We start from the raw sequence: 12,386 nt of genomic DNA, 5'->3' as shown, positions 1-12,386 counted from the left end.
TGTGCTTCATGCAGCTTTATTAGAATACTCACTGTACACATGTGATCAAGGAAGTAGAAAACATGAAAGGACTCTGGGGGAAGAGGCGAGAGGAATGGGAGAGAGATGGAAGGAATGATTCAGAAGCTGTGGACACTTCGAGGGACATGTGAAATTGTAACCCTACTGTACCATCAGTTGAAGTTTAAAAAGAAGTAGAAAGTAAGGGATGATATTAACCAAGATGCAGTGCATTCATAACCTGACTTGTTGAATGGTAAGTCCTTTGTACAACTAGTTAAAGATAATAAAGGGAATGTAGAGATGGCAATAGTGGGGGTGGGGGAGGAGGGGGTCAGTGCAAGTCAAGAACACAGAATGGGTTAGGTCTGTGTTAGGCAAGGAGTAATCAATAAGTCTTCCAACCCAAATACAATTCAGAAAGGGTTTAATAAACAGCCGCTACATTGCACCAAAGCATTTAGAAACACAATTTCTACAGAGAGGCAAAGGTCAGGCTTCCATTCTAAATCTCATAAGACAATCATGAACAGCCCCACCCACCCCACCCCCCATCCCCACAGATCCACAAAAGTACACTCTTCTAGTCATAAATTTATCTACAGACACAGTCTTAGGAATAATGGGACTGGCATGCAATATCCCAGCAATGGCAAGGAAGCAGGGCATAGGGGAAAGATGGATGGAAAGGCAACCAGCAGCTAATGATATACCCCTTAGGAGAGGAGAGGAGATGCATTTTGTTCAGAGGGTGGAAAGGGAGATTTGCTTGTGGTGCCATCTGTGCCTTTGCCTTGGACTTCTAGGATACTCTGGACTTCCACAAGTATTCACATCCGAAGTGGCTGGGGCTGCTGTCTTAAACAGTCTCATTCCCTTCAGCCAGGACTACTAGAAATGGTCTTGGGTGACACAGCATAACCTGCTTAAGACCTTTGTGGTATCCAAACCTCCCTCATGACCAAGAAGGCCTGCTGACATTGTGCTGATTCTGAGGTCAACATAGACCTGGCTTCTCAGTCTTTTCTTCATTTTGGCTTTGGAAAGGGGTGTGTGACAGCTCTTTATTGAAGACACTTGTAATGAGCCCAGATAAATTATTCAAACTTCTGGGACTCGGGTTAATCTACCTTATAAAAATTTTGTATTTATTCCTGTCCCTTTTACTCACACTGAGATCAAATGGCCTCTAAATAATATATTATAAAACTGGTAATAAAGATAATGGTTTAGTTAAGTCAAAATGACTAGAGATACTTATATGAATCTGCAATTCGCTCCTTGTAAGTATTGGCATCAGCAGAGGGTCAGAGATCCTGGATATGGACAGATCAAGATACTTGGGTGTCGGTGAGGGAGAGGGTATGTAATGTGAAGGACATGGAAGAAGGAGTTTGACTTTCACCTTCCAGTGGCCCTTTCTTTAGACTCACATTTCAATCTTCATTTACTACTCCCTCTCTTTTCCAGTCCAGTATTTGCCTAGTTGTGTTGGCAGGGAGATGAAGCTGTTCTCTCTTTCCCCCATCGTTTAAGAATTCTTGTGTTGACCATCGACCAGATCTTTTTCTCTTGTCTGTATAGTTTTAGTTAAAATAGTTGATTGTAGGCAGTAATGCACCCAAGCTATACAGTGTTCAAGCTGGTTGCAAAGGGGGTCAAAGGAATCGGAGGAAGAGGACTTTCTTGAAGGAGAGATATATCAAGGAGGGTCCTTCTTTTCTGATGGGCCAGGATTGTCCGAGCACTGGCTATATTGGTGCCAAGTTGGCTCAATTCGTTCTATTTGTTTGGGCTATACATGGTTGATAATGGTGAACCTCAATTGTCACTGATAACTGCCAAGCTAAGATGGGTTGGGGCCATGTTCAGAGGTTAACACCGGCTTATTGTGCTATCTGTTCTTGTGCCTGGTAGGTACTACTATAGATGGGCATACATGGCAGTGGACAGGACCATATGGGATAGCCCAGCCTGGCTCTGTACTGAGTTTAAATCCCCTGATTTGGACAATCAAAACATCATCCTGCAGCTATCAAACATCCAAGGCCTCCACTATAGGGAGTAGAGTCTTCCTGTTCTTTCTGCAGTGGTCAGAGTGCAAGAAAATACATGCAGTACCCTCAGGTGGGGGACACTGGCAGACTAGGATGAGCAACTGGCAGTGTTTAACTTTGACAGTATACTAAGCAACGTTCCAGGGACAAGGAAATTGTTGTTGTTGTTGTTGTTTTCATTGAGATTGATAAATACGAATTGAGTTTCACAGCTTGGAAGAGGGTTAAAAAGAATCCTGAAACCTATGAAGAGGAGCTCTGGGGTTTGGGAGCCTGGATGCGTCATGGGGTATACAGCACTGCCATTACTACCTACTGCTTGCGGATCATGCCCTTGATAGCTGACTCCCGGTTTACATAGGTGGCCCAATAGACCAGATTGAATATGGCAAAGAGCACAGGGAAGATGATGCGGGAAATTTTGTCAACCTTGCTGACACTGTTGTAGGTCTTAGTCTCCGTTGGGCTGTCCTGCACATACGTGGCCTTGGGGGAGGCGATGATAGTTGGCGTGGAGGAGGCACTGGGAGTGGCTCCCTTGGAGATGGTAGAGAATTCCGTGTCCTTGGCCAGGTTGATGGGATAGGTGGTCCCCACGATGTTGAAAGCAGTGCTCGTTTTCTTTGTTGGGGCTGCGGGTGTTTTCTTCTAGAGACCAGGAAAAAGAGGGAGAAGGGGAGAACAAAACAAAAGCTAGTTAATCGTTCCACAGTGCCTTCAGTGGCCGCAGGGAGAAAGAGCCACAAAACAAAGCTCAGGAACAAGGCCTAGGAAGCCACTAAATATCCAAGTTTGTGTCTAGCGATACTAGTTTGAAAATGGAAGCCTTGTGTCTATCCTGGCTTTCTAGGTATGTGGCTTTGGCTAAGTCATTTTTTTCTGCAGGTGCATCAGTCTGTTTATCTGTAAAATGAAGATCAAACTAATTGGCAGGGTGTTGAGAGGATAGGATGACAGAATAGCAATAGGAAGCCCTGAAGAACTATGGGTCATTCATCATGCACATCACGTGACTTCATCCTCACAGCAACCCTTTGAGGACGCTAGTTGAGACTATTCCCATTTGTCAGATGAGAAAACTCAGCCTCAGACTAAATGGCAAAGCCCACACTGGTAATCTGGGCTCTTGGATTTCATCCAGGGTTGTACTCTGCTGCTTTCTAGAAGCTTGAGCCATCTTTTGGTTACACAATTAATAATTCCAAAAGGCTGTAACCACCACCTCCTGTGAGGAAAAGAGCACGGTAAGTCTGAAGAACCATTTAGAGTTATATTCACTATGTTTACCATGCATCATTATAATGACATTCCATCCTTCATGCACTGTAAATCTGTTTAGCAAGCTTAGGGACACACCAAGTTTCTATTGTTACAAGGCCATATGTAGGAGCTACAGCCTCTCCACAGAGCTAAGCAAATGACCCTTTCACACACAACCAAACAGGCCAAGACAACTCTGGGCTTGCTATGATGTTGCACTTATTTTTCCGACTAAAAATACCACAAACACACAGTAGAAAGGCAGTACACACACATGTCCATCTGTTCTCACATATATGTATTTATTGAACATATGGAGTATCACTGTGGCTCCCATTTTGCAGAATAGAGAAGAGGTGGGAATTTTTAGCAGGTGGCTACTAGATCATAGTCTACAGACTACTTACTGTCACTAGTCTTTGGCGGCTCTAAGGAAAAGAGGATATAGGTGAACTCACTAATGCCACAATTTCAGACTCCTTATATCTCCTTTCCTGGTGATGTTTTGCTTCCCAGTATCAGGGAAGTAAGTCCTATTCCCTTCTTTCTTAGGTTCTTCTGTTCCTCTTCTCCTTTATTGTCTGTTTGAATGCCTTCCTATTGTTTTTCTTCTTTACTTCAGAGTTGACATCTTTTGATCTTTCTCCTTTAAACATCACTCCATTTTTCTATTCATGATCCTAATAATAAATTTGGCTCAATATTTTCTAATTATCTATTGGGCCAAGAGCGATTTAGAATTAAACATGTGTCAAGGGATGATGCTGATGAAGAGGCATTGTATTCATAAACTGACACGTTGAATTGAAACCCCTGTGTAAAACCACTTAAAGATAACTTAAAAAATAAAAGAGAAAGAAAATATAGAATAAAATAAATAAAATATTAATACATAAATGATGAGGTCAGCTTCAGCCTCTGTTTCCTAGAAGCTCCCAGATTATTGTGGGAAAGAGCCTGTGAATACATCTTGCTCTAACAGCTCTGAGCAAATATCTATGGGGATTCCATAGTGGAACAGACAAAGTACAGGTTTTAGGGAAAGTTGCTCAGAGAATGAATCAAGATTCTTGGCTGAGGTCATGCTGAAGAGCAGCAAAGGCCACTCCATAGGCCCAAGTCACAGTTTGTCAAGAAGTTTGCTGTGGTGGGATGATGGAGTACACAGGCAAACGAAAATTCGAGAAAGGCTTTGTATGCCATGCTCCTGCTTTGCCTGCTGTAGCAGGCTTTAGTGTTTTCTGCCAGGCAGAAGTGTGCAAGATGAGGGAGTGTTGGTTTAAGTAAATAAACAGTGGTGACTAATAAGACATTTAAAAACAACAGTACTAATCTTTGTCTTTGAGGATTGAAGTCACATTACTACAAGTAGGAGGATACAACTGTATGGTTTCTAAGAACCTTGTAAATGCTTTAAATACTACATGAGACTCGTTTATAATTACCAATGTCATTGTGTGAATAGAGCCCTGCTGTTAAATGCTCCTGCTATTAAATAAAATAGTACTTTACTTGTTTGCCTACTTACTTATTAATTTGCTTAGTAATTTCTTTTTCCCCCATGGGTAAACAAAAAAGAAGGAAAAAAATAAAGTTAAAAAAAAAAACAAGGAAAGCACCTCCCTGGGTTTGTTAGATTTCATGTTATTTCATTTAATCATCTCATAAGCCTTTCATGACCAGGTCTCAAAAAAAATCATCTGAAACAATAAATACCTTCTTTAGCCCTGCAGGTATTTTGTGTTCTACAGGTGAGAAGAAAAAAAAAAATTGATTTCATCACAGGTAGTTTTAGACAGTAAAAGAAAATTCCTTTTTAATTTCTCTCACTATTTCCAACAAAACATGCTTTAATTGGCTTCTATAATTTGTACCTGCATTGCCAAAGAAGGAAATCAGAGTAAAAACTGTGATAGTGACCAGAGGGGAACAGGTGGTAGAGAATAAGGGTGAATAGCTTCTCATTTCTGCACCTAATATATTAACCTCTCCTTGCTCAGAAATTTGGTAAATACACATTGACTTTGACCAAGTTGGCATTTTATTATTACATCCTTTGTCAGCGGTCTGGCTCAGAGCTGCAATGGATGTTCACTAAATGAAAAATGACTCCCTCTAGAGAGTCTCAAGGTGATTGAGTCTAAACCTGTGCTACACAGGAAACATATCTATGTTCATTGTAAGGTAATTTCTATGCTAAAAGGCCAAAATGTACTCTTAAAAATTTGTCAAACACTCTGATTTCAGAACCAGAATACCTTCCTCTTCTAAAAGCCACTTTAAGCTTAGGTGATAACAATTTTTATAGACAAATGTATACACAACTCAAGAGTCCTCTTCAGATGCACATCTGTCATTTTCTTTTCCAAAAGTGCTAATTAGACAGTTATTTTAGACCCTAAGTGTATCTGGAACCCAATAAAGACTTACATCATGTGGTGCCTCTTCTGTTAAGTCCCTTTATAGGCACTCACATGTTTTAAAACTCAATTTTCAGAGATGTATAAAGCAAAGCAGTATATGTGGTATGTGAGATTCAAAGATGAACCAAATCAATAACAACAAAAAGCAACCCAATTTTAAAAATAGACAAAGGACTTGAATAGAAATCCTCCAAAGAAAATATTAACACAAATGGTCAACAGGCATATAAAAAGATGCTCAACACCACTAGTCATTAGGAAAATGCAAATCAAAATCAGAATGGCGTACAACCTCAAATCTTTTAAGATACCTACTATTAAAAACATTAAGGTGAGGTGTTATGGTGCAAAAATGTAATTATAGCTACTGAAGACGTAGAGGCAAGAGGATCGTGGGTCTGGCAACTGCCCAGGTAAAATTAGTGGTGAGACCCTTTCTCAAAGGCAACATGCAAACAAAAGGACTTGATAGATGGCTCCAGTGGTAGACTGCTTGCCCAGCATGTGTGTGGTCTTCAGTTCAACTCTAATTACTACACAAAAATGCATGAATAAAAAGAGTTGACAAGGATGTGGAGAAATTGGAATCTTTGTTCACAGTTAGAAATGCATAATAGCACAACTGGTATAGAAAATGATATGCTGCATTCCCAAAACATTACAAATAAGAGTCAAGTGCTGGTAGCTCACACCAGTAATCTTAGCTACTCAGGAGGCTGAGCTCTGGATAATCACAATTTGATGCCAACCTGAGGGAGGATGTAAGAAACTCGCAATCAAAATAACTAGCAAATTAAGCCACGCCAGAGGCAGGGTTCAACTGGTACAACGCTAGATCATAAACAAGAAAACTAAGCAAGCAAGATGCCCTGATTTCAAACTCCAGTAGTTAAAAAAATAATGGAAGGAAGGAAGGAAGGAAGGAAGGAAGGAAGGAAGGAAGGAAGGAAGGAAGGAAGGAAGGAAGGGAGGGAGGGAGGGAGGGAGGGAGGGAGGGAGGGAGGGAGGGAGAGAGGGAGGGAGGGAGGGAGGGAGGGAGGGAGGGAGCAAGGGAGGGAGGGAGGGAGGGAGGGAGGGAGGGAGCAAGGAAGGGATGGAGAGAAGGAAGGGAGGGAGAGAAGGAAGGAAGAAGGGAAGGAAAGAAGGAAGGGAGGGAGAGAAGGAAGAAAGAAGGGAGGGGAACTCTTATGCTTTTATACCTCAGAATTTAATGTTATAACTATACTTAAGAATTTCTATTTGACCTACCAAGTATTAATCTTTTAATTTCAGCCTGTCCTTTCAAACTTCAGAAATTCTTTTTGATTCCTAATTCTAAAAATACTCTTCTCCTAACTAGCATTAATTGCTACTAGATTACACATTTGAATCTTCTTTCTCATATGGCTTCAACTGAGTCATTGATGACAACATTTTCAGGGGTTAGGGTCAAATAACATAAATTATTTCCAGAGAACTCCAGTGAAGTTGATGTCAATCTATTAGCAAATTCTATTTGACTTCAATTGGGAAACCAAGCACATTAGCTTCAATACATTATTTCATCTGCTTTCTATTCATTCTGGAGGGGGCATGATAAAGATTATATCAAAATGTCTTGAAAAAGCTATGACAATACTTGGGATACTAGTTCATTGAACTTTTATAGAAAGTTTATGGGGTTGGTTTGGCATGGTTTTTTTCCTTAGAAAACTCAGCCTGTGTGTTAGATATTGTTGATCATTGCCTTTAAAAAAATCTCTGTTTAAATGCTCTATTCTAGAAATCTTTCAGTAAACGGAAACTATTGCACACTCAGGACATCTTTGCTCCCTTCTTTCTGGAAGTAATCAAAAACAATAACAGATGAAATTTTGTGGTTGGTTTGGTTTGGTTTCATGTTGCTGGGCTTTAAATGCGGGGCTCTGCATATGCTAGGCAAGCATGCTATCACTGAACTACACCCCCAGCCCCAAAACTTTATTTTTGATGAAACTGGAATTCTTTTATATTCTTTTATAATGCCCCAGAGTAAGGGCTTCTGAATAATTGAAAATGAGGTCAAGGTGAAGGAGGCACTGAGAATCCTGCTTTTCTGTCTTTCACACCAAGAACAGAATTTCAATAAGTAAAGTAGCTGAAGAGAACCAACAAATGATCCTTGTTTAATTCTGGCAGTGAGAGCATCTTTGATACTGTTTGACTCCAATATAATGGCAGACGAGGTAGAACTGGAGAGTTAAGGGCTCTAACAGCAAACATGCAACAGAGGCACATGCACACACACCTCTACCATACACGGAGTGCTTTCCTATGCATAAGGAAAACTTCTTACTGGTTAGAAGCAGAATAAGTACAGGGAGTTTTCATAAGAGTTGACAGAGACAGCACATGAGGTTAACTGACGCACTGTGTTCTAGTCACTTTCAAGTACTCACCACTGTCCTGCTCACTCTCTCACTCAGTTCCTAAAATGATGCTTCTGAATAAATGCACACCATAGGGCTAGGAAAGAAATCCTCCGTGCAACTTCGGTTAATAACCAAAGAAAACAGATGATGGGAGGGATGCAAAAAATATGGCATAGAGGAGGAAAATGGTCACCAAAAGATTATCAGAGAACCCATAAAAGAACATGGAACACATAAAAATGCATTGTGAGAGATAATATAAACATAACACATGATACATGATACTAGTACCAGAGACAGCGTTGAACATGACGAGGGACACAAGAGATAAGCTTGAGAAAATTGAGTGAAAAGGAAATGGAAAATAAAGAGTTAAACATTATTAGAGAAGAAAGAGCACATATGGAAGACTAAAAATTAAAAAACAAAAAATGCTATGATACACATAATCTGTGCTTCTAGGAAGAGGACAGAACAAATACAAATTTTCAAGAAAACTTTCTTCCAGCATACAAGGCCATGAATGCATATGTCCTAGGAACAAAATCTACATAGATTGATCAGAATACATCCATGTAAAAGTAACTGGAACTTAGAAATGAAATGTATATTAGGTAGATTTTCACACCATCAAACAAAATTTCCTATGATGTCCAAAGTTCTCAAGTTGGTCTTATATTTCTTGATGACATTCACTGACAGAACCGAATATGCAAATCAATGCTTCAGTCATCAGAAAGAGAATGTGGTCCACAAATTATATAGTAGCTCAACTATAGTTCAATTATCAACAGAATGACCAGACATTTTACATGTGCAGAAAAGTAAGAAATATGAGATTCCCATGAGACTTTCTTAAAGAAACTTTTAGAAGATCGCCTTGAGGTAGCTAAGCAATGAATGGAAAATTGGATAAAAGGACTATTTTGAGACAAGAACCCATTTAAATTTGAAAGTATGAAAACAGCTATAGGCATTATGGTGGCAAAAAAGAGAACAGGAAACATAAATGTTACACAACTTGGCAAGACAAATAGCAACATAACAAAATATTGCTGGTAAAGAAAGAAGGTGGGACATAGGATAAATATACCAATTTCCCTTTCTCTTTTAGTACAAGTAGACGCATCAATTGATTCTGGTCACAGTTGATAACTCAAGATATAGAACAGTAAATACATTTGAAGGCCAAAAAAGTAGCAACTAGACTATAATGAAACACTTTTTTTCTTAATAACTTATAGCAAAGTTGTGCTCCAATAAGTAGTTACCATATATTTCCAATCTTGCCAACTCACCATTCTGTATGTTTGGAATAGATCTTTCATGTATGCTTGCCAAATATTTATTACCATTTCTCTTCCCTGTGATCCTTTGAAGGATCTTAGAATCAGGGATCATGGCTGCCAGATTTTTTTGTTTTTATCAATTTGGATAATCTTTATCTAGATCTACTAGATACCTAGACTAATTTTAAGCATCCAAGGGAGACACTATTGATCAAACTTCATTTATCATTAACTCCTACCAATCTCATTTGTTGAATTTTTTGTCTCTCCTTCCTCATTGATCCATAAATTTAAGCAACAAAATACTGTGTAGGGACACAGATGAACCTTTGCCATCAAAATGTTTAGTCTAGTAATGAGAGAGGCAAATAACCTTAGTACAAATAAGCCCTACTACTAGGAATGCCAGCCCGTAGAAAGCTAAATGAGCCTAGGGGATTCTAGACACTTTCTATGGAGAAAGTAGCATTCCACTTGCATATTGAAGAATGAATTCTTCAGTGGGCAGGGGGAAAATGAACTAGCATTTCATTACCACATAAGCTAAACAGAGAAGGAATGATAGTCACTGGGTTTGCTCCTAAGGTGAATATAATGGAAAGTGAGGGGGGGAGCTAGCCCTGGAGCGGTTAGTGTTATCCCCATTTACAAGAGTCCAAGCTTCTATGTTCCTTTGTCTCAATGGGTTTCCCTGGAGTCTAGAAGCATCACACATATTTGATCTCAGACCACAAGACGGCAAGCTCTCCATGCCACTTTCCCTCTTTCCTTTGCTCTGTCAAAATTCTAGGTTGCCAAGAAGCACCCCTGTCAAGAGCTGGATTGATGACTCAGTGAATAGCACACAGCCCTGCTGAGTTGCTGCAGGCTGCAGGCTGTTCACTCCTGGTCCCAATACAGTCTGTGAAAAAGGGCTTCTCAGTCCCCCCTTTGCTGCGTCTCACCTTCATCTCCAGGGCCTCTGGCGCCTTCTTGCCTTCCCAAGCCCAGCTCCTCTTAGTGAAGTAGTTCACAGTGGCAAATTCAATCAGCGCAGAAAACACAAAGGCATAACAGACGGCTATGAACCAGTCCATGGCCGTCGCATATGCCACTTTAGGTAAGGAGTTTCTGGCACTGATACTCAGGGTGGTCATGGTAAGAACAGTGGTGACACCTGGGAGAGAAAAGATGACAACCAAATGTGACTGAAAGACATTCAGCATGTATTTAATGAGATCACTGACTTCCTACTCAAGAGGAACAGCTTTATTTTGCCCCACTCAGGATGTCTCCTTTATTTATGTATTTCGTTGTTATTTTTAGTTGCTTTTATTATTTTTGTAAAGGTCATGACCTAGTAACTACCAGAGCCCAGTTGGCACAGTGATAGACATCTTTAGTGTAGCCCTTGTCATAGTTGTCCTCTGGTCTCTGCCTACACTTTTCTCTTGAAGAATAAGTAGCTTATGTCATTATAAGAGAGCTTGCAGATGAGGAGAGGTCACCGTTGAGCCAAATCTGCATTTTCTAACTATTCGCCCACTCATCGATATCAGTGTTACTTTCCTTACAGCACAGGAAAGAAACATCTGACTCCTGCTCTCTGTTACGGGCTTTTACAGACTTCAGAGGTGGGCTTCAATTTGTTGTGACTACCCATTTCCCACATGACCATGTAAATCTGTGGATTCCTCATGACCTCTGTCTCTTGTTCAACCCTCTCCCCAACCTGGTAGCTCTCATCCAATAACCCAGAACTAAGGCTCAAGTTCGGGGGGAAACTCTAAGTTCAGTAGGGTGATCACATGTTTAATTCTGGGCTCACTTCTCATAATACAACAAATTATTGTGGAAAATGGTTGTAGTGGCATTACACTCTCAGTTCCTGATGAGCTTCATGGCAACCAAAACCATTCCAGTATATATCTTGTTGGATTTTATAGAACAAGAGCCTGATTTTAACTCAATTGATTCTTTTTAGTTTTTTTAAAATTCAATTCTAACTTGTACTTAAACTTTTAAAATCTTTTCAAAATTTAAATATATATATATATTAATATATATATATATTATATATATATTATATATATAATATATATATTAAATATATATAATGACATTTTGTTGCGCTTAGCAGCATAAGCTGCATAGACAGACTAAGCTCAACAGAATTCTGGACAATCCCCTTGCTAATAATATGAGTTCAAGATGTTTAATTCTACCAATACTCATTTTTATCAATGTGTAAAGTGAGCATAGTAGTACTAGATGATACAAATTTGTTGCTCTCTCCATGTATGAGCATTACCTACTATTTCTATATAGCAGCATTTTGATAAGGCACTGCAGGAAGAATGCTTAGAACCTCATGCTGAGTGTTACCAGGCTGAAAAGGATGAGAATGGGAGCTTCATGAAGCCTGGTCAAGTAGAGCAAAGAATGAAATCCTAATGCTAATTAGCACTGATGCTAATGACCCCAAGTTAAGTATGTGTGTGGTAGCCTCTGGGGCTTCCTTTCCTGTCTTATCTTGCTCCTTTAAGTTCTTGTATATTTGTTGTGGATGTGAAAATCTAGACTAGACAAAGCTCAGTGCGATTTAAGTAAACCCTCAAGGAGTACCTTTGTACCAAATAGGCAGAAAATAATCAAACATGAAGAACAAAATGCTGAAATAAGGATACAGGATGACCCATTGTAACAATGAGATGTACAAGACACTACGTCGAAAATGAACTTTACAACTTTGTGGGGCGGGGGAGGTAGGGAGGTGGGGAGAAAAAGGATGGTAGGGGAAAAACAAAGGAGGAGGTAACAATGCTCAATAGGAAATGGACTCATTACCTGGCTCATGTAACTGTAACTCCTCTGTACAGTATCCTTACAGTTATATATATATTATATAATTATATATATATATATATATATAAACAAAAACACACTTTACACCATATCAAGAATGAACCAAAAAGTTAAATCATTGCA

General features: G+C 39.6%; 1 protein-coding gene across 2 annotated transcripts in view; it reads right to left on the bottom strand.

Annotated features, from left to right (window-relative positions):
- Nucleotides 1–530: 530 nt before the first annotated feature.
- The window catches only part of Gabra3 (gamma-aminobutyric acid type A receptor subunit alpha3), a 170,970-nt gene continuing 159,114 nt past the window's right edge, over nt 531–12,386 (bottom strand). For both annotated transcript variants that reach the window (XM_070039556.1, XM_070039557.1), the window contains exons 9-10: nt 10,364–10,575; nt 531–2,705 (exon numbers count right to left, since the gene is read on the bottom strand). In XM_070039556.1, coding sequence (XP_069895657.1) covers nt 2,370–2,705; nt 10,364–10,575 — 548 coding nt within the window. In that variant the 3' untranslated portion in view covers nt 531–2,369. The remainder of the gene's footprint in view (nt 2,706–10,363; nt 10,576–12,386) is intronic.

The sequence above is a fragment of the Dipodomys merriami genome, unplaced genomic scaffold, assembly GCF_024711535.1.
Source record: "Dipodomys merriami isolate MVZ:Mamm:240054 unplaced genomic scaffold, mDipMer1.0.p SCAF_3, whole genome shotgun sequence".
Lineage (NCBI taxonomy): Eukaryota > Metazoa > Chordata > Mammalia > Rodentia > Heteromyidae > Dipodomys > Dipodomys merriami.
Note: the sequence above shows the minus strand (reverse complement) of the source record. Positions and strands in the feature narration are given on the sequence as shown.